The 26934-nt window shown below is 42.5% G+C and overlaps 1 protein-coding gene across 2 annotated transcripts; it reads left to right on the top strand.

Annotated features, from left to right (window-relative positions):
• The first annotated feature begins 463 nt into the window (after positions 1 to 463).
• On the top strand, positions 464 to 26934 carry LOC140494504 (cathepsin K-like). 2 transcript variants are annotated; one of them, XM_072593756.1, is made up of 8 exons: positions 464 to 565; positions 4926 to 5067; positions 6263 to 6385; positions 14624 to 14812; positions 15513 to 15731; positions 21705 to 21867; positions 23271 to 23373; positions 26538 to 26934. In XM_072593756.1, exons 1-8 carry the CDS (start codon positions 483 to 485, stop codon positions 26635 to 26637), a joined length of 1122 nt encoding a protein of 373 aa, XP_072449857.1. In that variant the 5' UTR covers positions 464 to 482; the 3' UTR covers positions 26638 to 26934. The 2 variants fall into 2 exon arrangements, with proteins under 2 accessions (XP_072449857.1, XP_072449858.1); XM_072593757.1 differs by lacking the exon at positions 464 to 565 and adding an exon at positions 886 to 910.

The following is a 26934-nucleotide window of genomic DNA, read 5'->3' as shown; positions in this document are numbered from 1 at the left end:
CATTCCCAGTGCTGATGCTATTTCTACTGACAATAAAACAAAACCCAAAAACATGAACAAAAGGAGGATTTAATTATGCAGGAAACATCTGTGCCTCTAAAACTGGGCAGTGCACATTCCTGGAGTGAGCTAACCACAGCTCAAATACTTGATACATTTATTTATATTTAAGATGTTAATAACACCATAATGCACAACATGTTGGGAACACAACAAGATCAGTGGACATGTTATGATCCATCAGTAACTCTTAAATCTCTGGCAACTTCATGGAGCTGGAGTGCAATTTAGACAAAAACTTTTTAAACTGGTGATAATACTTCCAAGGGAATTACATTTCAGGGCATTATTTCTATGCCATTTTCTAAAAGAGGAAATTGATTCTTAAGCAATATTCTGGAAGACACACAAGATCATCCCACTTCAACTGGCAATCATTTCCTCCATTTCTCAATTACTGATGTTGCCACAGTTCTGAAAAGATGGGCCCTCCTACACTGTGTCTATATAATGTACAAGTGCCCTTGGGGTTTGGTGGAACTGCACTCGGGGGGATGACTCCAAGGTGAGTATGCTGAAGTGAGGTTTCTGTCTCATTCCTTTTGATCTTGATAGATTAATTGGCTGAAATGGGGTGGACTGGGTGCCCATTCTGTGCGCATGTCCAGATAAAACAAGAGTACTTTGGTGAAGTGATTTAACCTGTTTCAGATCATCAGCTTAATGAACTTCCCCTCTTTTGGTCTTTGTTTTAATATTTGAGCTCGGCATGGCCCCAGCTGCCTTGTGAAGGTGGTGTAGGACCTTCTTCCGAAACTGCTGCAATCCTGGTGATGAAGGTGCTCCCACAATGGGCTTCATGAGACAATGACACTGACAGGAGAGCAGCAATATATGTCCAGGTTGGAAGGTGTGTATGGATATGGGGGTTGTGCACTGCAGCTCTTAGCCCCTCAGTGGTGGAGGTTGAAAGGGAAAGAATAACTTTGGTGATCATCTACAGCTCAGCCTGAAGATGGTACATACTGCAACTGCAGGGCAGTGGATGCTGTAGAAAAAATGGAGTCTAGTAGAAGGAGCCTCAATTATGTGAATTGTTCTGTGCTGGATGGAGTTGTGTTAAGTGGCTGCACCTTTCAGGGGAGTGGGGATTATTCCATCACACTCCTGACTTGAAGTTTATTGGTTTTGGGGAGTTTGTGAAGGGTCCAGAGTGGGATGCTTATCTCAGAATATCCTGGTTCTGCCCTGTATCTGTAACCTTGGGCTAGTCTGACTGCTCAAGTCCAGCTTCTGGTCAATGGAGAACACTATAAACTGGTGGGTGTGAGTATTTGGAGGATTAAATCATTAGAGTATATTTATTTCTCAACATAGAAAGCAAGGTTAAAGGTCATTGTCCATCAAACAGAACTGCATGTTTGGAACAAATAGGAAGTGGGAAAACTCAGTGAAGGACTATGTGGTCTATCATGAGGGGGGCATAATTTTAAGATAATTGGAGGAAAGTTTAGGGGAGATATCAGAGGTGGGTTCTTTACTCAGAAGGTGGTGGTTACATGGAATGCACTGCCAGCAGTGGTGGTAGAGTCAGATACATTAGGGACATTTAAGTGACTCTCAGATAAGCACACAGAAGATAGTACAATGAAGGGCATGTTGATTAGTTTGATCTTAGAGTAGGCACAACATCAAGGGCTGAAGGGCCTGTACTGTGCTGCACAGTTCGATGTTCTAAGTTTTGGTCATGTGAAAGTTGCAAATTATTACAATAGATTCACAGCATTAAAACAGACTCTTCTGCCCATCAGGTCCATGCTAGTTTTTATGGTCCACATGAACCTCCACCCACTTCTCATTATCTCACCCCATCAGCTTGTCCTTCTTTTCCTCTTCCCTCAACTGCTTATCTAATTTACCCTCAATTCCATCTCTGCTTGTCATCTTAACTGTTTCCTGCGGCTGAGGTAAAAACAATAACTGCAGATGCTGAAAACCAAATACTGGATTAGTGGTGCTGGAAGAGCACAGCAGTTCAGGTAGCATCCAAGGAGCAGCGAAGTCGATGTTTCGGGCAAAAGCCCTTCATCAGGAATAAAGGCAGTGAGCCTGAAGCGTGGAGAGATAAGCTAGAGGAGACTCCACGCTTCAGTCTCACTGCCTTTATTCCTGATGAAGAGCTTTTGCCCGAAACGTCGATTTCGCTGCTCCTTGGATGTTTCCTGCGGCTGTCTGTTCCGCATTTTAAACACTGTCTGCCTAAAGTAGGTTCTCCTGAGGTCACTGTTCAAATTGTGAAGTTATTCATTTTGGCCATAAACAAAGAAATGCAGAATATTTTTAAAGATCTGAAACTTGCAAACATTTACACACCAGAAAATCTGGCTGTTCTCATGAAAGGAATGCAGAAAGTGAACAGACAATCAAGAAGTTTATGGAATAAAATGCTTGTCCTCCAATAGACCGAGCAAAAAAGAGTCTGTGTTCTCTAGCATTGAGAAGGGAATTAATAAGATCGATGCTGAGAATGTTTCCACTGGTCAGGGAATATAAAGCATAAGGGCACTGTCTCAGAGTGAGCAGTTGGTTAATTTGGATTGAAATGAAGAGAAATTACTACATTCAAAAGGCTGTGATTATTTAGTATTATGTGCCCAGAGGTTTGATAATTAAATAAAATGAAATGGGCTCATTGTACAATATGTGTGTACATCCAGACAGAGTATTTTGGGAAAATAATTTAATCTGTTTCAAAACACAAATATGTTTCTCCTCTTCCATATGCTGTTTTAATATTTGTTCTCAGAGTGTAGTTAATCTAGTAAAGCTGGATTTTGTGACCTCTCATTACTATGAGAGGGTGGTCCTAGGTCTCTAATTTAATTCCCTGCTGAATTTGTTTGAGGCTTGGATGGACAGATTGCTTTGATTTCTCAGGGAATCAGGGATATGAGCAGACAATAAGAAAGTGGAGTTTAAGCCCAAGTATTTTTTAAATGACTGAACAACTTCAATTGACCAAATGCTTCTATTCCTTGCTTTCTCCAAACCATCTACGTTAAAATTACAAAGATTGGTGATGGAAAGCTCAACAGGAAATGCAGCCGTCATGAAAATAGAATAAGAAAGAGAGAGCAGAAAGACCAAGAGGAGATTGATGGCAAGAGAGTAACTAGTGTTGTACAGCAGGAGTCTGAAGAGATAGCTGTGTGTAAAGTGACATAAAAAAATTCTATTTAAATGAATTAACAAATGTCTGCAATGAAACAAGGGGAGCTGATCGCAGTTATGAACTGTGAGGAATCAAACTTCGAAGAAGTTATTAAGACGTGCTGCAGAGAAATCAGGAATTAAAAATTACAAATTTTTTTACGAAATGATGATAAGGGTAAAAGGCAAGTTGAAGGAGCTGTGTTTACTTGGGAAAAGTAGACACAGCTGTCAGCAGAAGGAAAATAAAACCCATATGGAGAGAGCAAAAGGATCAGCAAGAGATGATGTCTACAGATACCTCATAGTTTCGGAAAGGAGATTAGGAAAAAACATGAAGACAAATTTAAATTTGTGATCTCCACCACTCAAAGGAACAAGAGACATACAGGTTTATCCCACTCATTGCCACATGTTGCTTTGATTTGGAGCTTTCTCATTGTTCCTTTTATTGTCAGTGGATCAAAATTCTCTAACTGTCCTGAACAACACTTTTGATGTCCTTAAACCGCATGAATTGAAAGGAAGGAGGAAACGCAACACCACTTAGGAATGGGTAATAGACATTGCCCTTGCCAGTGGTGCTTAAGTCCCATGAAGGAATAATAAAAACAAATAGGGCATTGAGTTTAAAAAAATGGATTGATAACAATGAGGGATTTCAATGAGTCGAAGAGTGTGGTGCTAGAAAAGCATAGCCAGTTAGGCAGCATCCAAGGAACAGGAGAGTCGACATTTTGAGCGTAAGGCCTTCATTAGGATTTCAATGACCCTGATACTAATTGACAGTATTGTCAATTATCAAAACATTAACTGTTTTCTCTCCACAGATGCTGCCAGACCTGCCGAGTTTCTCCAGTATTCTGTGTTTGTTTCAGATTTTCAGCATCTACAGTATTCTGCTTTTACGTGATTTATTACTGGTTTTCCTTCTCAGATATTAGACTAACGATCTTATAATTTCATGTTTTCTACCTCCCTCCTCTTTCAAATAGGGTCCTAAATCAGTGTCTCCCCAAACTGCTTGAATTTTTCCTGAACCTAGGGAATGTGTCTATGATCTCCACAGGCACTTCTTTTCAGTGTGTATGATGTACTTGCCAGCATTTAATTCAAAAGTCACTCCTTATACCTGTTACGAGTCATTACAATTGTTTTGCGTTCTTCCTTGCCTTTCATCTTTTATTGTCGAGTATACATAAGATGTTTTTTCCAGTTTTTGTAGTGTTAGACACAAAGTACCTGTTCAATGTTCCAACCATGTCCTTATTTTTAATTGTTAATTCTCCATCTATATCCTCTAAAGGAACATTGTTCACTTGAAGTCTTAACCCAGTAACATCAACATTGCACAGCTATTTGACATATTGATGAACTGATGCAGACATGGCACTGTGAATCAAGGAACGCCAACAAGAGGACAATTTATATTCAGTCCACATCTTTCCTTCTAATTTGCTCTTTCCAATATTTAGTGAAACATTTTAAACAAAATTAATTGCATAGATTTAATGGCATGAAGGTTCTAATTCAAAGACTATGGCAATGAGGTATTTTATCTGTTTAAGGAAGATAAAATGCAAGTGATGACAGCATTTGATTGTGGAGATTGTATATGTATTGTCCTTTTAGCCAAATAATTTAGCAAAGTTAATTTTTCAGAAATTGGAACATTGTCCATTCCCTGTCTAAACCCATTGGTTTTGCTCCATTAGGTTGTCCATCATGAAGTTCGCTCTGTTTCTGGGCTGTGTGGTGTTGTCTACTCTGGCTGTAGCCTCAGGGAACACACTCAATTCAACACTGGATGAAGACTGGAAGAACTGGAAATCAGAGTATGAGAAGCAGTACACTGAGGTAAAAGAGAATTTATCCTGATACAAAATCTATTCCAAATGTTCAGCTCACTCAGAAGAGGTAGGGATTCTATAGGCTAAATTATTGAAAATTCTTAGTTCAAGATAAAGTGGGACAAGACAGGTCTCTGTCGGCTGAAACAGATAAATGGAATGGAACACATCCAAAATAAGGTAGAATACAGGAGTAAAGTATCTAATCTGTGAAGCATATGAGTTACATATTATTCAATATTATCCTCTATTATCCAATCCTCTGTTTCTTACTCCAGAACTTTTTTCCAAGAACAGAGATGTTGGACTGATTTTAGAAGAGGCATTGTATTCCCCACCTGACCCACATCCCTCATTCAAAAGCTGGAGATAGTGAGGCCATCCAGGACAAAAATAGTTTTCATTTTCCTGCTCTGAAAATATCAGTGATTTGGTGGTCAACTAGCTGTTAATATACTGCAGGTGGGATTTCTGTCCCACTAGAACTGGAAGTTCCATCTGAGAGAACTATCAGACAATTGGCGATTGGCACTGGAGCAATGGCCACTGCTGGTAGTAAAGCAAGGACATGACGTGCCCTGCTGTGATGCATTGGATCTTGGTAAATGTTCAGGCTGGGCAAGCTGGGGTTAATGTTTGAGTGGCAGGAGGACAACTTGGAGGGTGACCCATTGGAAGAGGTCTCTGATTAGTCCAAGTGGCCAGTTAATCAAAGATAGCTCTCTGCCCATTGTCAATCTTCTGGACTGGTAGCTTGGAGTGGGCTACTCCTGTAATAAGGAGATAAGATTCCAAAGTGTATATAAATTGGAATTGTCCTCAATTGCTCCAATAATGATGTCGTCATCACAGTTGGGGTCATTATGCTTGAGTTAGGGCATGCTGCCTGTTAGATCATTTTGTCATCCACCTTCAAACCTATCACCAAGGGACCCATTAAACCAAACCCTCTCAATCAGCTGTTTATTCTTTCTTCAGTTTTAGTGTCACTGTCTCAAAGTGGGAGATTAAATGGATTTTGCTCTCTGTAAGGGAGGGGAGGGAAGGGGAAAGGATTGAATGCTACTTTTCAGATCTATTTGGGAAGATAGACACCAACTGCAAAATAATATTTCAGGTTTTGCATGGGGACTTTTAAAGTTATTGTATAATTTTATTAATAAAAAATGCTGGAGCTTGATTGGCTTAATATCATTGTTCAGGATGAAGAGAGCTACAGGAGAATGATATGGGAGGACAGCATGAGATACATCAATCAACACAACCTGGAGTACTCGATGGGGAAACACACATTTACTGTGGGAATGAACCAGTTTGGAGATCTGGTGTGTACAAGACATTTCATCTGGGATCTGGTATAAGGTTATAATAAGAAACAGGTACTGGAGTTGGCCTTTGGTCCCTCAAGCTGACTTGATCAGTCCGTACAATCAACGACTGATCTGATTGTGAAATATCACTTTCCTGATTCCTTCATCCCCGCTTCATGCTTTCATAGCTGTGAACTCTCTTGTTGATCAAAAATCTGACCCTCTCAAACTTGAATATATCCAATGATTCCAGCCTCCATTGCTCTCTGGAGAAGAAAATTCCAGTGTCCACTCCTTCCATGACGGGATATTCAATGGGTGGCACTCACACTTTGGATACACCTCTGTATTGACTTGTATTCTACATTGTAGAAACTTCTCCTTAGACTAGACTGTCCTTTCTCTGAGTCAGCTGTATCTCTGACTCCGCCTTATCTAACAGTTTAGCCCACAGGAATTCCACTATCTCTTTTCCTGACATAGTAAAGTATGGGATCTTGCACTCTGTATTCCTGCTCAATTGTTCCATTCCCCTGTCCTCAGCTTTTCAATAGCTTGTGACTGTTGATGTCAGCAATACATCAGCTTTTTACATCATCATCTCATTAACATAGCTATTCCCATTATATCCCAGCTCTGGTTCTAAACTCCCCCATCAAGGAAAACATCCTCTCACTATTGCCCTGCCAACATCCTCTCACTATCGCCCTGCCAACCTCCTCACAATCTCATTTTTCAGTAAGATCAGCACTTATTCACCTCACCTTCAGTAATTAGAGCCCATAGCCTCTAAACCTTTTCTCTTATGATAATTCCTTCGACCAGGAATTATTCTCATGAACTTTCTCCAAAACTGCTTCCAACTATCCCTCCTTAAAGACTGAAATCAAAGCTGTTCATACAGTGCTCTGTACATGATCTCTGTATAGGTGCACTGTACAATTGCAGCAAGTCCTCCCCATTTTTGTACTATAGTTCCCTTGTGATAAAGGCAAATATTCCTTTTGTCTTCCTGATAACTTGCTGTACCTACATGCTCACTTTTGAAATTCATGTGCAAAGACACACAAATGTTTCTGTACCACAGGAAACCCTGTAAATTTGGTATACTTGGAATTTCAGTCTGGGTTTCTACCCACTGGAGGTTAGAAGAATGAGAGGTGATCTTTTTGCAACATAAGAGGGAACTTGACTGTTGGATCCTGGGAGGTGGCCTATGTTTGTGGGGAAATCTGGAATGAGGATCATATTTTGAAGATTGAGAATATCCTATCATGGAAGGAGTGGGAGCTGGATCATTTAGTTTCTTCAAAACTGGGCATGAGTTTTGATGAACAAGAGTTATGTAGTGTATTCAGAAAAATGGAACGGAACCATTATTGGATCAGCCATGATAATATTGATTGGGGGAGCAAACTTGAGGGGTCAAAATGTCTTCTCCCTTTCCTGCTGTTGTGTTGCACACATTAATTTCTTATCCATTTAAATAATATTCTGCTCTTTTAGTTTCCTTGCCAAAGTGGATGAATTCACATTTTTCCCGTGTTATATTCTAGCTGTCAAACTTTTCCTTAATCTCTTAATCCATTGTTATCCCTATGAAATATCTTTGGCCTGAATTTAATGTTGGCATCAAGGGAATCGCCCACGAGCTTTAGAATTGGCAGAAAGCTTAGTACCACTGATCTTTGCGAAGGTTGAACTGAGAAGCAATGGGCCTTCCTTCGAGACTGTGGATCCCCGCAGTGGATGATCATCCCCCACCCCCCGCGAGCCTGGTAGCTAGGAATGCACCTATAGCAAAGCCTCTGGTTTGGTGAGGGTGCTGGGTCACAGGAGAGTGTCTCCTGAAGAAATATCATTGGGTGTGGATCATGTGGGCAGTGTTGGGATGGGAGCAAGGAGCAGGGTTTGGCTCTCAGTTTCCTTTCCCTTTTCCCACCACTTCATCTCTCCTTCCCAACATTGGGCCTCCTGTTTGGGCTGTGAGTGTCTGACAACAGGGGAACAGCCCTTAAATGATTGAAAGCAATCCCAACAGGGGTTTTTTTTGGGGTGTACCACATGGTGAGTTCCTGGGCATTAATTGTAAACTTTCAGGTCCAATATTAGTTGTAGGGCAGGAATGCCAACCACAGCATTCCCATTCTGGACTTAATGGTGACCCAGACAGGAAGGAGGCAAGAATGCCCATTTACCAGCCTGCTGTCAAATTTAATATCTCCTGCCTCAAACTCACATTAGAGGAGAATACTACGTAAAAAACAGAAAGAACTGTGGATGCTGTAAATCAGAAATGAAAAGAGAAATTACTGGAAAAGTTCAGCAGGTCTGGCAACATCTGTGGAGAGAAATTAGAGCTAACATTTCAGGTCGAGTGACCCTTCCACACATCATTCGACCCGAAGCGTTCATTCTAATTTATCTGCACAGATACTGCCAGACCTGCAGCAATTTCTGTTTCCGTAAGGACATTATATTTGCCTCACAACTTGCTCTTCATCCCAATGTTTGTAATTTGGCTGCATTATAGCCAATCACTTCATCCAGGTTGTTAATTGAGATCATCCATATTTGAGGTTCTGGCAAAGATCCCTGTGGCATTCCATTAATTGCAGTTTTTCACCCTGAAAAGGACCTTTTAATCCCAACTCTCTTACCTCTTGTTAGTTAGCCAAATACCTTTTGAAACATATTGCTGTAATACCACGAGTTCTCCAATTGTAAGTAATCCTTTTATGAAGTGTCTTATCAATTGCATTTTGAAAATACAAATACACTGCATCAACTGGTTGCCCTTTATCTACTCTGCTTGTTATATCCACAAAAGCACTGGTGAATTTGTCAAACATTATTTCACTTTCAAAACAACGATATTGTGCCTGCCAGACTATAATGTGGTTTCCTAAATGCCCTGCTATAATACATTTTTGAATGGATTCTAGCCTTTCGCCAATGACAGGTATTCACCAAACTAACCAATAGTTTCCTGCTTTCCATCTCACTCCTTCTTTGAATAGAAGTTTTGCATTTTTGGTTTTCCAGTCTGTTGAGCTTCTTAAAGTAGCTGGGAAATCTTGGAAAATTACAGGAAATGTATCCGACATTCTTGCATCCACTTCTTGTAAAAGACCCCAGCACAGAGACTGTTTGTCCCAGGGGACTTATCAACCCTTGTGCTGCATTAGTTTTCTGTATGTATTTCTAGTAACAGTAGCTTGGATATTAATCAATTGGAATGAGATTATGGTGAAGATATGGGATTTAAAAAAGGGTGATACCCAACCTACAACTCCCCTGAATTAACCCCCAAAATATAAACTGTGGGCAGATTATTAATTTAGGTCACATGAAAATAAATAATTATCATCAACTGAGCCAGATACGAGCTCAACTGACTCCATTATTAGGTGAAAGTGAGGACTGCAGATGCTGAAGATCAGAGTCAAGATTAGAGTGGTGCTGGAAAAGCACAGTAAGTCAGGCAGCATCTGAGGAGCAGGAAAATCGATGTTTCAGGCAAAAGCCTTTCATCAGGAATTTTCCTGCTCCTCAGATGCTGCCTGACCTGCTTTTCCAGCACCTCTCTTGACTCCATTATTAACATGCCCAGAACATAATCTGCTTGATGTGGGCAAGCAGGAGGAACTAGGCTTCTTTTATTTTATTTTATTTTTTGTTTTTAAAATGAGAGGAAGAGGAATTTGATCTGGACAATACTCTTAGTCCATTGGGACATCCCCTCAGAATATGATACCATTCCTTCCTTTATACACCTGTACATCAAGACTGACTCCCTCTTACTCTACCCAAAGTATCTGGGTCCAGGGTCCCATTGAGAAGCCTTTGAAGATTTTCCTGCAGTCTTGGTGCTGTTGTTGTAGAACAGAGAGAAACATTTCCTTCCAATGAGAACCGATATCCCACTCACTTTTAATGTAGCCACTGGCCATTCAGCTCCATGCCAACCTTTCTTCAGGGATTGAGATCTACCTTCCAACCCTTGGCACCACCACTCCCACTACTGCCACTGTTCTGCAAAATTCTGCCTAGTGATTTATTTTAAATTTTCTCCCCTTGTCTCTAGACTTTCTACTACATTTGGGATGTTGTTTTTACGTGGAGTCACAGAGCTGTACAACATGGAAACACAACCTTTGGTCCAACTCATCCATGCCGATCAGATATCCTAAATTAATCCAGAATTTGCCAGAATTTCCATATATCCCTCTAAACCCTTCCTATTCATGTACCCATCCAAATGCCTTATAAATGTTATAACTGTACCAGCCTCCACCACCTCCTCTGGCAACTGATTCCATTTACCATCCTCTGCATGAAAAAGTTGCCCTTTAGGTCCTTTTTAAATCTTTCTCCTCTCACTCCAAACCTATGTCTTCTAGTCTGGACTTCCCTACCCGGGGAAAAAGACCTTTGCTATTCATCTTATCCATAATCCCCACGATTTTTTAAGCCTCAACAAGGTCACTCCAAAGACCCCAACACTCAATGGAAAACAGCCCCACCTTATTTAGCCTCTCCCTCGAGCTGAAACCCGCCAACCCTAGAACATCCTTATAATTTTTTTCTGAACCCTTTCAAGTTTCACAACATCTTTCTTACAGCGGGGAGACCAGAAATGAATGCAGTATTCCACATGTGGCCTAAACAATGTCCTGTAGAGCCACAACATGACTTCCCAATTTCTATACTTAATGCACTGACCAATGAAGGCAAGCACACCCAACACCTTCCTCACTACTCTGTCTACCTGCAACTTCACTTTCAATTAACTATAAACCTGCTTTCCAAGGACTCTTTGTTTGGCAATACTCCCCAAGACCTTACTAAGTCCATAAGTCCTGCCCTGATCTGCTTTTCCAAAATGCAGCACTTCTTATTTATCAAAATTAAATTCCTCTACCGGTCCTCAGCCCATTCGCCTATCTGATTAAGGTCCCATTGTACTCTGAGATAACCTTCTTCACTGTCTACTACATCTGCAATTTTGGTGTCATCTGCAAATTTACTGAACATACCTCCAACATTCACATCCAATGTAAATGACAAAAAGTAATGGACCCAGCGCTGATCCATGTGGCACACTGTTGAGAGTAAGGACGTTTACTGCTGGTCACAAATCCCCTGTCCGAAAAGTCTGTCCTATCAGTAAATCTGTAGAAATCACTGCCCCACAGTGCAGTGGATGTGGGACATGACATAAATTTACAGAAATAGGTAGCGTTTTAATTAATAATGGGTTGAAGGTTTATGGAGAGCTGGCAGGAAAATGGAATTGAAGCCTTGATGAGATCAGCCTTGATCGTATTAAATCGTGAAGTTGCCTCGAGAGGCTGAATTGCCTACTCCCACTCCTCATTCTTATCTACTTTTATTGTCCACTGTTAAGAGAGACAGCATATACTCGTTCAAAGTCTCTGCCTACTCCCTATCTCCCCAGTCACACCCTCGGTGGGACCAATTCTTATTTTAGATACACTTTTCCTTTTTTGATGCTTTTGGAAACTTTAGCTGTCTATTTTCTGAATTTGTTTGTCAATAGTTCTCGCTCATGTTTTAATATACTTTTTTGTATTTCTTTCGGTCAACCATTCACATTTTACAACTTTTTCTTCAATCTGCTGCCATGCCTAACCTCCTTCATTAGCCATTAAGTGTCAACCCTTTCTTATGCAACCTTTCTTTCTCAATGGAATATTTCTGCCATAGAGTTAGGACTTGTCTATGACACCACGTGCATATGCACTGTACACTTGTTCAAAATTCACACTTACATGTTTACCAGAACCATGCATGCTTACTTAACAAGGATTCGTTGTCAATTTGTAAGTTGGCTGCAATCAAATTGGCATGGTAACTAATGAATGCAGGGGAACAAGGCCTTGAACTTGGCAGGGTTACGTATCAGAGACAGACAGTCATAAGAGAGCAGTGGGCTAAATTAGGAGTGAGAGAGGGCCTGTGATGGGAGGAAAGGAGAGCAGAAGTGGGTAAGAAAGGGTGAGCTGTGAGAGGAAGGAAGAAGGGGAGAGGGGCCTGTGATGGAGAAGGAGAGAGGGGCCTGTGATAGGGAAGGGGAGAGGGGCCTGTGTTGGCACAAGGGGAGAGGGGGCTGTGATGGGAAAGGGAAGGGGGCTTGAGTTGGGGAAAGGGAGAGGGAGCTGTGAGGGGACGGGAGAGGGGGCTATGAGGAGAAGGGGACTGTGAGAGAAAGGGGAGGGGGGATGTGATGGGGAAGGGGAGAGGGGACAGTGAGGGGTATAGGGAAGGGGGCTGTGAGGGGAAGGGAGAGAAAGATGGTGGTCTACATGAAACCCATCACTGTCCACTCTCTGCTCTCGCTACCAGCATCCTCCCTCTTCCCTGTCCTCCCTCATTCCACTCCCCACTCCCTTCTTTCAATTACCCCCTCACTCCACCACTGTCTCCCTCATCATTCACACATTCCCTCCCTCCATCATTCCTTCCATCATCTCCCTATTCCCACCCTTACTTTCTCCAGTTCATCCCCATCAATCACCAGTTTAGATCACTTCTACCCTCCTTACCTTCCCCATACCTTCCGTATTCATCCCGCCCCCACTCAGTCCCCAATTACTCCCTGCCCCATGCGCATCCTGCAATCTCCCTCACCCTCTCCCTCTTCTCATCTCTCCCGCTCACTCGTTCCTCCTTCCATTCCCTACCCCCTCTCCCTTTGCTTGTTCCCACACTCTTTGTCCCATTTCCACCCCAATCCTTCACTCACTCTTGCTCACTTCTCCCCTCCATCCTCTCCCCTTTCCCTAACTCCCCCATAAAGTACCTCCCTGCCACACACTCTCCTCCACTCCCATCCTCCCCTCAACATCTTCTCACTTTCTCCATCCCACCCCACACTCCCTACCTTCCCTTCTCTCCTTCTGACACTCCTTACCTTACTGACACCCCAATCCCTACCTCCCTGCCTCTTTTGCAATCGCTCCCTGTCACTTATTCCCCATTCCCCTCACTCTCTCACTTGCCCTCTCCACCACTCTGCTTTCACCCACTCTCCCCTTTCATTCTTCCCCTACACTCTCCCCAACTCCATCCTTCCTCTCTTTCTCCCCATTCCCTCCCTCCTTCTCTCCTTCCCTGATATTTGTCTCAATCGTCCGCTTCTATTCTGCGTGCATCCAGGTGTTTCGCGGAAGATGCCATTGGAATTCTGCATGATGTATACGTCCTGACCTCACATGTAGAAATTTGATACAGGTCAAAGATACTGGTCACGTACATTTCAGAGCATGTGCAGTTGCAAACTGTGTCAGTGGACACTGGTTTAGAATTACATTTCTAATTAGTTTTGAAATAACCTGAGCCAATTCAGATTTTACTTAGATTACTTACAGTGTGGAAACAGGCCCTTCAGCCCAACAAGTCCACACCAAGCCTCCCAAAGAGCAACCCACCCAGACCCATTCCCATACACCGAACACTACAAGCAATTTAGCATGGTGCATTAATCTAACTTGCACATTTTTGGACTGTGGGAGGAAACCCACACAGGCACAGGGAGAATGTGCAAACTCCACACAGACAGATGCCTGAGGCAGGAATTGAACTTGGGTCTCTGGCATTGTAGGGCAGCAATGCACACCGTTGTGCCATTGTGCCGCCTGTGTACCCTTCCCTTTGACTTTACTTTATTCGATGAGTTTCAGCATGACATTTCTGACCCTCAAATAGAATGCAAAATTACTTCGCTGAATGGGGTGTGATATGGTTAATGATTTGTAACAAAGAATCTCCCCTCCCTTACCAATGTATGTTTCCAGCAAATTAGACTGTCCTTTCACATCTCTTTTTGTTCTTATTTGCTCTGGTCAAACAGCCAGTGAATGGGCTGGGGCACAACCCATATGTTTCCTGTACTTTCCAATTATAAAACATGGGATAGGTTCATCTGCACCAAACCAAGAGACAATTTCAAAATTATGGGATAGTGCTGACAGCTACATTAATCTCCCCTGACCTTGACTTCCCTCAGTAAAGACTAAAAGGAATCATTTGGATCAATAGTAGTGTAGAGTCCTGATAAAAGTCATTGAAAGATGAATGCAAAGCAAATTTAACTGCGGAAGCAAAATAAATTGAAAAGTGAGACATCAGATCCAAATTCAAAATGGTGCCTTCCAACTTTCCTCTTGCACAATATCCATTCACAGTTACTCCCTTCATTAATGAGACATCATATGTTTGACTTTCTAGACCAATAAAGAGTTTAATGAACTCATGAATGGATTCCGCCAAGATGAAGCTGATAACTCGACTGAAGAGGAAGTTGATGGAGAAGATGATATTGAAGATGATGAAGAGTTTGAAGAAAGTGATGAGGATTTGAAAAAAGCAACTGTTGACTGGCGTAGAAAGGGTTGGGTTACGCCAGTGAAAAACCAGGTAACAATCACTTCTTGTGTTTGTGAATTATGAATATCAAATTGTGAGCAACATTGTGATGAACCTGCCAGCACCCAAGCAAAAACATGAGCTTTAGCTTTAGATCCTATTTCCCTGAAATGCATCATTGCAGGGTGCCATTAACTGCACACAATCGGTTCTGCAACGCCCTGTTTATTCTGCACCAACAATGTGGTTTAATTTCACTCTCAGGAGAACATCGAATCCTGAACCAGTCCAACATCTCCAGTTTCCAAAGCAGTGTCCTTCATATCTGAGAGTCAGATTCCTAGTTTGATGTTAATGTTCGTTCGTTCTTTCCCCTTGGTTTGAGACTTATTAAAGAATTGGTTCAGGTTGTCAAATTTCACAAATGATTCTCATGGTCCACACAGACACTAATATCAGAGTTGCATTTAAACCTGGGTCACAAGCAGAAGTCAATTACTGTGTCCCTCACTCAATTCCTCATCTCTCTTATAAAATTATTCTGTTGCTCCAAGAAACAAGAGTCCAGGCAATGCCCTCCAAACCCAGGCACACAGATACTCACTGATCCCTTGTGATTCTGCGAAACCTCATCAAACAGATGGACTCATAGCATCCATGTGAAACTGTACTCCACCTGAAAGGAGATGGAAACAGGGTTTTATTTTTACATCAGGATAATTTAATGTGATTGAATTTCTCTCATTACCAGGGAAGATGTGGTTCGTGCTGGGCTTTCAGTGCGACTGGGGCCATCGAAGGACAGTGGGCAAAGAGACATGGAAGACTGGTTTCTCTAAGTGAGCAGAATCTGGTTGATTGTGACAAGCGAAGCCATGGATGCAATGGTGGATGGATGTCAAGTGCCTTTCGATATGTGCAAGAAAACAATGGCATCAACTCAGCTCGAACCTACCCATACGAAGCAAGGGTAACTCCCTTTTAAATGTGTTTCAAATTCAGCAGGTACAACTGTTTATAGCATTCATGGTGTTAGACAGAGGAGTCCAGTGCTAATAAATGAAAGCTGATATCTTACTCTGCATCCATCCTTCCCTGAGAATCTGCTTCCAGGTTTCTGCCCGTGTCACCGCACAAGCAACGTTGGGAACACTGAGAGAATATCATCTTTCAGGGCAGAGCCAGCTTTCCTTCTTATTTCTCCCTTATCTTATATTGATCTCCCAAATCTCCACTCAACACTTCCTGTTTTCAGGCAATGTGAATCAGAAGCTCAGAGTGTTTATATTCCTGTGTTCACAATTCAGTGAGCCAACACCTGCAGAGACTTATTCTTCCACAGACCACTCATACCAGTTGTATGATCTTTTGATTCTCTGCCTATAAATGTGTGTCTGTGTCCACTTCACCACACGAAGGGGCTGTGTTCTGTGATTTCAAATACGCCTATCAGACGATAATATGGTCTCATTTGATTTCTAACTTTGTCCAGCCCAGGCCAACACAAGCACCTCCATATCATACTTCTTGCATGTGCACCATCAGGCTGGTCAGTCATTCAAATATAAGCTGCGATTTTACACAAAAAGAAAACTGTTTGAGTGTGGGATATTTATTAAGAATTGATGTGCAAGATATTTTCAAGGCCAATCTATGTGTAGATCTGGTCCTGTGGTAAAACAGGTGTTTGATTTTTCAGAATGTCATTTAAACTGCAATTTGCTGGTTTGACTTTGTGAATATTGGGGTTTAATTAAGGCACAACTTGGTTTGCATCTGTTCTGAGGTGAGTATTTGTGTAAATTGCTGTATATGTGGATCATGTTTCTCCAGCAGCTGCTGTTCTTTCTGTTGACAGTTTGTCACATCACAATTAACTCTCTGTATTGGATGTGGTTGCGATCAGCCTCCTGCAATATCTCCCAGCTCTTTGTCTCAATGTCATACAATTTGTTCTTCAGAGCATCCTTCAAACCTTCCCCCAGCTCCTCCAGACTCTCATGTTGGAGGTCCTTGTAGAAGACACCTATGTGTGTGTTTTTATTCGGCACATTTGGGATTATTTTGGGATTGTCTCAACACTGTTTGATTTTCCCTGAGGTCACAGGCAAAGCTGACTTTGAGTTCACTGTGTGACCTCGCACTGTGCACTCCACAGAGCCAGTCTTTGATTGGCCAAAGAAACAACTGAATGAAAGTAGCGCTCTTTATGACAGGTGTCAATGATCTGGCAATTAGGCCTCACTTCACTCTGAGCTTATCAATGCCATGTTTAATGGAGGTGATGGTCTCACCCACTGGTTAGAAAGTCAACAAGAACCAGAGCCTCTATTTTAATTAAGGCTCAGTGGATGAATTGTCACTTCAGGCACTGAGCAGGACATCCACAGGACTGTCCCAAGATGAAGGACCTGAGCAGCAGCCATTTCCAGCCAATCAGAGGACAGGGACCCTGTTGAACAATGAGATAGTGACTTTAAGTAGAAAACTAACCTGAGGTCTTGAATCAGTGCAGGATAACAGAGTGGTAGTCAGTGGCCTCCATTTGCAGCACAGAAATTACTGGGCACATGAGTTGATACTCAGGCTGTGCCAAAACCCAAGACACTATACGTATAATATCTCCCACCCATCCTCCTCCTATAGCCAAAAGAAAAGACCTTGTGTGGAGGGTTGGTAAAGTAAGACTTTTTGCTTCATTTATTCAATCTCTTTTAGCAATTTAGAGCAGAGGGAATGGAGGCTAGGGCAGTTGCATGCTCCTCTTGCAGGATGTGGAAGATAAGGATCACCACTGGTGTCCCAGTTGTCTTCGCTGTGAGAAGTGCACCCAACTCCAGCTCCTCACAGACCACGTTAGGGAACTGGAGCTGGAGATAGATAAACTTCGGATCATTCAGGAGGCTGAGAGGGTGATAAAGAGGTGTTATAGGGAGGGAGTCACACCTAAGATTCAGTATAAAGATAGCTGAGTGACCGTCAAGAGAGGTAAAGGGAATAGGCAGACAGTGCAGGGACCCCCTTTGGTCATTGCCCTCAACAATAAGTATACCATTTTGGATATTGTTTGGGCAGGGAAGGTCAACCTACCAGGGGAAAGCCTCAGTGGCCAAGTTTTTGGCACTGAGCCTGGCTCTGTGGCTCATAAGGGAAGGGTGGAGAAAAGGAGAGCGATAGTAATAGGAGATTCAATTGCGAGATGAACATGCAGGAGTTTCTGTGGTTTAGAATGAGACTCCCAAGTGGTATGTTGCCTCTCAGATGCCAGGGTCAGGGATGTCTTGGATCAGGTCTGCAAGATTCCTAAGGGGGAGGGAGAGCTGCCAGAAGTCATGGTACCAATGACGTAGGTAGGGAAAGGGAGGAGGACTCGAAAAGAGAATATAGGGAGTTAGGTTGGAAGCTGGAAGGCAGGACGAGCTGAGTAGTAATCTCAGGATTGCTCCCGGTGCCATGGGCTAGTGAAGCTAGGAACAGAGAGTGTGTGCATCTGAACAAATGGCTGCAGAGTTGGTATAGGAGTGAGGGCTTCAGATATGTGGATCATTGGGAACCTTCTGGGGAAGGTCGGACCAGTACAAGAAGGACAGGTTGCACCTGAACTAGAGGGGCACCAATCTCCTGGGCGGGAAGTTTGCTAGAGCTCTTCAAGTGGGTTTAAACTAAATTGGCAGTGGGTTGGTAAGCTGAGCTATGGATCAAATGATGAAGGAGGTTATAAATAGCCAGATATAGAGCCAGAGAGTCTGTGAGGAGGGATAGGCACTTGATAGGGCAAAGGTGCAACCAGTGTGATGGGTTGAAGTGTGTCATTTTAATGCAAGAAGCACTGGGAATAAGGGTGACAAACTCAGAGCATGGATCAGTACTTGGAACGATGATGTTGTGGCCATTATGGAGACTTGGATATCACTGGGGCAGGAATGGTTGTTGGATGTTCCAGGGTTTAGATGTTTCAAAAGGAATATGGAGAGTGGTGAAAGAGGTGGGGGAATGGCATTGCTAATCAGGGATAGTATCACAGCTACAGAAAGGGAGATTCTCAAGGAGGGTTTATTTATAGAGTCACTATGTGTGGAAGTCAGAAAGAGGAAAAAGAGCAGTCACTTTATTGAGAGTTTTCTACAGGACCCCAGCAGCAGCAGAGATATGGAGGAGCAGATTCCGAGGCAGAATTTGGAAAGGTGCAGAAATAACAGGGTTGTTGTCATGGGTTGACCCCTGGGAGGGGTCTCTCAGTTCCATGATCAGTCAAATTATCACTAGCCGTTCATCAAGATTTCACGCTTTAATCAATATCGGCCAGGCACAGGTTGTCCTTCAATACAGAGGTCAAAAGCTTCCTTGGAGAAACTGCGCAAAATAGCTTGAAACAAAAACAATTTTTATGTGGGTCTTAAGAAATAGTACAGCCTTAATTACAGAGCAAATCCAATAAAGTGTAATACAATGACATTATGGGCAGCAGGTTAACCCAATAGTATTTCCTGGGAACCAACTTTGTTTTGCACATTTTATCTCTTGGCACCTGCATCTCCAAGGTTAGTTAGGATAGTTAGTAATGTTCTATCTAGCTTAGTTAATTCCATACTGTGAAGGGAGCTTTGTCTGCTAATCTTTGATTCAATTAGCTCAGGAATGCAGCTTTTAGCAAGGAGAAAAAACATTTTAAACACAGTAGAAGCCATTTTACTGTGTTACTTGCATTGAGAACCATTTTGTAGTTACTATAGGCATGCATTAAATGGTTACTCCTGACAACAGCCTAAATCCAGATTTTAGATCCTAAGGGTGACTTTAACTTCCCTAATATTGATTGGAATCTACTTAGTTCAAATAGTTTGTGTGGAGCAGTTTTTGTCAGGTGTGTCCAGAAAGGGTTTCTGACTCAATACATGCAGAGGCTGACTAGACGGGAGGCCATATTGGAGTTGGTGCTTGGGAACGAACAATGACAGGTTTTAGATTTTTCAGTAGAAGAGCATTCCAGTGATCATAACTCCCTGACAGAAATATGGAGGTTGTTTCGGAAGGACTTGCTGACGGTGCTGGACAAGCTTGTCCCACTGAGGCAAGGAAGGGCTGGTAAGTTGAAAGAACCTTGTGTGAAAAGGATGTGGAGCAGCTAGTCAAGCTGAAGAAGGAAGCTTACTTAAGGTTGAGGAGGTAAAGATCAGACCCTTTAGAGGGTTACAATTTAGCCAGGAAGGAACTGAAGAATGGACTTAGTAGCGCAAGATGGGGGGCATGAAAAAGCTAGCGGGTAGGATTAAGGAAAGCCCTAAGGCATCCTACACTTACGTGAGGAACAAGAGGATGGCCAGAGTGAGGGTAGGACCGATCAGGGGTAGTGGAGAGAACTTGCGCCAGGAGTTGGAGGACTTAGGGCAAGTCATTGATGAATACTGCTTCAGTATTCACTACTTAGAGGGACCTTTATGTTTCTCAGTACATCATAAAACAAACTGATACCCTCAAACTGGTTGATGTTAAGAAGGAGAATGCTGGAAATTATGAAAAACATGAAGATAGATAAGTCCCCTGGGCCAGACGGGATGTATCCAAGGTTTCGACAGGAACAAGGAAGAGATTACTGTGCCTTTGACACAGTGAGGACTTTTGTGTCCTCACTGTCCACTGTAGTATGGGTTAGAGGAAAATATGACTGGATACAGAATTGGCTGGCTATAGAAGACAGAGGGTGATAGTTGATGGAAAGTAATCAGCCTGGAGCTTATTGACCAGTGGTGTTCTGGGACCTCTGTTCTTCAAGACTTTTATAAATGACTTGGATGAGGAGGTGGAAGGGTGGTTTCGTAAGTTCACTGACACAAAGGTTGGTGGAGTTGTGGATAGTGTGCAAGACTGTTGTCAGTTGCAACAGGTCATTGACAGGTTGCAGAACTCGGCTGATAAGTGGCAGATGGGGTTCAACCTGGAAAAGTGAGAAGTGATTCACTTTGGAAGGTTGAATTTGAATGCAGAATACAGGATTAAAGACAGTGTGAAGGAACAGAGGGATCTTGGGTGTTCATGTCCATAGATCCCTCAAAGTTGCAAGCCAAGTTGACAGGATTGTTAAGAAGGGTTATGGTGTGTTGGCTTTCACTAGCAGGGAGATTGAGCCTAAGAGCTATGAGGTTATGCTGCAGCTCTCTAGTGTCCTGGTTAGACCACACTTGGAATATTGTGTTCAGTTCTGGTCACCTCATTATAGGAAGGATGTGGAAGCTTTAGAGAGGGTGCAGAGGAGATTTTCCAGGATACTGTCCAGAATAGTGTTCAGGGATGTGTAGGTTAGGTGCATTACTCAGGGGAAATGTAACAGTGATAGGGTCGGGGAATGGGTCTGGCTGGGATACTCTTCGGAGGGTCGGTGTCAAATTGTTGGGCTAAATGGCCTGTTTTCACACTGTAAAGATTCTATGAACATGACAACCCAACACCAACACACAATGCATTGACAAATAAAGGCAAGTGTACCAAACGCCTTCTTCACTATCCTATCTAACTCACTGTCCACTTTCAAGGTGCTATGAAACTGCACTGCAAGGTCTCTTTGTTCAGCAACACTTACCATTAAGTACACACATCCCACCCTGATTTGCCTTGCCAATATGCAGTACCTCACATTGTCTGAAAGACATACCCTGACTCCAGCCCCCCATCCTGCCCCCATGTTTCCAAAGTTGCACCAACTGCAGCATTGGTGAGTAGGTAATGGAGGAGCTCACACACAAAAATCTTCACACCAACAGACAAGAGGCACATTCTGCAATAGTCATCATGTCTCGTTTTCATTTAAACATTGTTGTGTCTTTGACAGTCAAAAATTACTCCATAATGTTCAAGGTCCAAGAGATTGTTAAAGATGCTGGGAAGATAACATTGGTACTTTATGTTTCTAAATATGTTTCCTCTTCGCATTTTCTTGAACATTTAGGACCGCAACTGCAGATTTCGGGACGACGATATTGCTGCCACAGTCAAGCGTCACATGCGTATTAGAAGAAATGAAAAAGCTTTAGCACGTCAAGTGAAAAAGATAGGACCACTAGCTGTTGCCATTAATGCTGGCCTACCATCTTTCCGTCTTTACAGAAGTGGTAAGAAACAGAAGCTGTGGGAAAATGTATCAATTAGATTATCGACAATTCTTTAAAGATATTAAAAGTCATACATCCATGTATTTTATTTTATTACTTCATTCAGTGTTTACAATGGATGCGACCACACACCTTCCCCTTGTTCATGTTTTCCCTTTCCCCGTGCTATCCAGTGCTGTCAGACACCATGGCATCAAAGTAGGGACAGAATAAAAGAACCAATGGATCATCCTTCTTATAACATATCATGCTCCAAGTGATCTCAGACAAGATGGAGATGAGATCTTTAGACTGTCAGGTTGTGTGCTATATTGTAATGAGACCATGAGCATCTCTTTTAAAGGTATCCTGAAACTGAGCATGAGCCATTAGACAATATTGTGTGCTCTTGTCCTCCCCTGGTATAAGCAGCATCTTTCACCTCCTCGATACAACAGTGGGCAGGGAACTGGAGATAGAAGTCAGACATGATGTCTGCTCCAACCTGGAAAGATCAGAGCCACAATCAGCTTCACAGCCACTGGCAGTGCCAACTCTGAGGTGCAGGCTGTTTCCGAGAGGTGGCAGAGTTCTGTGAGCAGCGTTTCTGTAAAGTGAAGATGACACACAGGATTCCTGGGTTTGATGGAAGGTAGAGACCTACTCCTGAAAATCCCGAAGCCTCCTGCTGAGAGTCCTTCCCTCCTACTCCCCATCTCATGTCAGCAGCTGTGTCTCTTCCTTTCTTGATCTCCTCTTGTGCAGCTCTAGAGGAATTGCAACCACTGTAGCCCGAACAGGGAGAAAGTCACCTGCACAGAGTCTTTGTGATCATGACAAAGATTTTCTCCATTCCCTTTAGACTTCATCAGCTTTAATCAACACTTCAAATCCCAAAGCACTTCCATGACACAACACCAAGCCAGGATAAATTAATCAGAAACAAACTGCAAATGATCATGATACTTTGAAATAGCACAGTGTGGAGCTCCTTCCTAACCCAGCTCCAGTGTGTGTGTGTGTGTGTTCCTTACTCCCAATGCCCTCCCATGCTGTGACAGATTTCATCAAGTCGAAGGAGGGAAGGTGGGATAGAAGAAAAGGAAATGTCTGTCATGAGATGGGAAGAAAGGAGATTAAATGAGAAAAGGGTTCATGGAGTAAGGGCAATGAGATTGAACATTGAACAATGAAAGAACGAAACGATGTTTCTAGAGGAAGTGTGATAGCAGAGGGAGGGAAAGAAAGTTGATAATGTGACAAAATATGGCAAAAAGAAAGGAAACAAGGGTTTTGTCAAAACAAATGTTTATCAGAAAATAATTGCAGGTGGAAACATGATAGAGAGCAAATAGCTCTAGAAAAGGGATAATAATTAAACATGTTACAGATTAAAGAGGTTAAAGATAAGTGTTTCCTTACAGGAGTTTACTATGATCGACGTTGCGGGAAACGTCTAAACCATGCAGTGCTTCTGGTTGGATTTGGAAGACAGAGAGGAAGGAAATATTGGCTTGTTAAAAACAGGTATGTATTTTATAATAACAACAAACAGCTGACCAGAGTTCGGACAGTAACAGGAGCACTGTATTTACTTGTAGTGTTTCTGAGTTAAAGAGAAACATCAGCCAAAATTCTCGCACATAAGTTGCCCTCCCGTGATATTGCGTCCTCCGAACAACACGCTCCCAAATGTTGTCATCTCCTCTGACACTTACACTGTCCACCTCACCAAAGTGTTCTCACACTGATCACTAACTGCATCCCCCAGCAGTGATTTATTGCACTGCACGTGCACTTTTTCCATTTGGGGAATAGTTTAAAAGTGTGTTGAGGATTATCAGGCCTATTATCAACTAGTTCAAACTGTGTTGTGAACATTCATTTGAGAATGTACAAATCCTAGGGTAGGATTTGAATTTGGACGTTCTAAGTCCAAGGCAGCTGTCAGGGTGGTGTGGGGATATTGACCACAGGCACTGGAGGAGATGTATCAAAGGTTCACAAGTTTTGATACTGGAACGCACAGGAAATATTTCTCTCAAAAATCTGAACAAACCGGAGATCAGGAAAATGAATGTTTAAATGCAATTTGACAGAGTTAGGAAAATCATGAAAGATCCTGTCTCAATATGGTTAGCGAAAGTATTTCTACTTGTCAGGGTGGATGCACGTTGCACTGAGCCTGTCCATTCATGTGGACACATACTTTTAATTTGAGAAATAGGGTGGAAATTTGTAAGGCATTGTCAAGCTGATTGTGATCCTGTGCACGGTAAAATAGGGCTAAGTCAGCACTGCTTCATTCAGGGGAAGTCATGCCTGACAAAATTGTTAGAATTATTTGAGAAGGTAACAAGCAAGTTAGACTAAGGAGAGCCAGTGAACATGATATACTTAGATTTGCAGAAGACCTTTGACAAAGTGTCACACAGGAGACTTCTAAATAAGATAAGAGTCCATGGTGTTAAGGGGTAAGGTACGGGCATAGAGAGAGCATTGGCTGTCTGGCGGATGGCAGAGAGTAGGGCTAAAGGGGTCTTAGTCACCAGATGGCAGCTTGTGACTAGTACAGTTTTGCAGGGGTCACTTTTGGGACCACAACTATTCACATTATGTATTAATGATCTGGATGAAGGAACTGAGGGCATTGTTGCTAAGTTTGCAGATGACACAAAAATAGGTGGAGGGATAGGTACTGTTCAGGAAGCGGAGAGGCTGCAGAGAGACATAGACATTCTAGCAATTGGGCAAAGAAGTGCCTGATGGAGGAAATGTGGTAAAGTGTTTAAATTGGAAGAATAGAGGCATAGACTGATTTCTAATTCGGGAAAGACTTTCGAATTCTGAAGTACAAAGGGATTTAGGAGTCCTATTTCAGGATTCCCTTAAGGTCGACCACCATTTTCAGCTGATAGTTAGGAAGGCAAATGTAGTGTTGGCATTCATTTCAAGAGGACTAGAATACAAGAGCAGGGATGTACTGCTGAAGCTGTACAAGGCTCTGGCCAGACCATATTTGGAATAATGTGAACAGTTCTGGGCCCCATATCAAAGGAAGGATATGTTGGTGTTGGAAGGGGTTCAGAGGAGGTTTGTATGATTAACCCCAGTGTTGAAGGGCTTGTCACGTGAGGAATGATCTGAGTTTGTACATGATGGAATTTAGAAGGATGAGGGGAGATCTAATTGAAATGTAAAGGATACTGAGAGGCCTGGATAGAGTGGACATTGAGAAGATGTTTCCACTGGTAGGAGAGACTAAGTCCCAGAAACACAGCCTCAGAGTGAAGGGATGACACTTTAGAACTGAGATGAGGACAAATTTCTTCAGCCGGAGGGTGGTGAATCTTTGGAACTTGTTGCTGCAGAAGGCTGTGCAGGTCAAGTCATTGAGTGTATTTAAGACAGAGATGGATAGGTTCCTGATTCCTAAGGGGATCTAGGCTCATAGGAAGAAGGTGAATGGATTGCAAAACATGCCAGCCATGATTGAATGGCGGAGCAGACCTGATGGGCTGAATGCCCAATTCTGCTCCTTTAGCTTATGGTCTTATGATCGTTTTAAGTGTGTCATCAATGTTCCTTTTATGATCAATAGAAAAGGGGGAGGACTTGAATGTCGCGCTTCTGACTCGGAAAAAGGGGAGCAGGGGCAGGTCTGCCCCTTGAGCAGCACTCAAGGGGTAAAATCTCATGGATTTTAAGAGAGTCATTAATACGGCCAATCAGAACCTCAGGATGAACATCCTTACTCAGAAGAGGGTGATATTGGGGAAACTGTTACCAAAAAGAGTGGGTGAGCTTAATGGCACAAATATATTGAAGAGGAAGCTGGATAAACACATGAGGGCAAAAGGAATTTAAGGAGATGTTGACAGGGTTAGAGAAAGGGGGCTGTGACCAGGCTGGTGTGGAGTATAAACACTGACACAGAGTGAATTTCCTGTCTCTGTGCTGCAGCCTGTTTATCTGTTGAACCAACACGAAACACAGCATTTATCGGAGTATGAAGGGTTAATGACATCCTGACTGGGGTGATATTAGGGTTGGCGGAGTTGGTGACAGGATTGGCTGAGGCGGAGTTTCTCCATGTTGGATAGAATGTTTGAATAATCAAGTGCTGCTCAACAGGGAGAGCCCCCCCCCACCCCCACCACCACCCCCGAACCCCCCACCTCCGCTGTTTCTGAGTCAGAAGCTCAACATTCAAGTCCTGTTGCATAACCTATTGACCATAAAAGGAGTGTTCATGACACAGTCAAACATAGTGATAATCAGCTTGATAATGTTTTGCACATGCTCACACTATTCCTCAAATTATAAGTGTGTGTCTACAAGAATAGACAGACATTGGGAAACTTACACCATCAACTCAACGTCAACTTACAGGGCCTCCCCAACCCCATGTAGAAGCTTGTATTGAATCCACCCTCTGTGCACACTGGCAAGTTCAGTCCAATATCACATTGAAGTGCTTCCAGGCAACTAATCTCACTTCATATTTCACAACTTTTACTGCAATAGTCTAGTTTGATTCAGTTGTCTGGCTCAAATACACACATATTGGACAGAATCTAATCCCTCTCAATCATCTCAATAATTCCCAGAGTAAAAAGGATCAGTTCTCTAAACTTGTCTCTATAACAGAAGTTTGATTTCAACACATACGTTTCTTTTCTTATTGTCAGTTGGGGAACATCATGGGGTGACAAAGGTTACATCAAAATGGCTAAGGATCGGCGGAATAACTGTGGAATTGCCAATTATGCACTTTATCCAATCGTGTAAGGAGTCAGTGTTAAACCAGAGCTTCGTTGAACTCTGCCTGAAAGAATATTGGAAACATTTCTGCTGATGCTCGTTCATTCAACACCATTACTTTAATTGTATGCTGCAAATTGAAAAAGTGGAATAATAGCAACTTCTGCTTACTTCTATAGTTTCATATAAAAGCCAATGCCATTTTGTGTTTGCTGCATGTCATCATGGTAATATCTGAATGTCTCTCCACAAGCTGGAGAATGTAGTCAATGACCTGCATGTACAGCTGATTTCGAGCAAGACAATAAACGTTGCAAGCAATCA

Source organism: Chiloscyllium punctatum, chromosome 24 (assembly GCF_047496795.1).
Source record: "Chiloscyllium punctatum isolate Juve2018m chromosome 24, sChiPun1.3, whole genome shotgun sequence".
NCBI lineage: Eukaryota > Metazoa > Chordata > Chondrichthyes > Orectolobiformes > Hemiscylliidae > Chiloscyllium > Chiloscyllium punctatum.
This window is presented reverse-complemented; position numbering and strand designations above follow the sequence as displayed.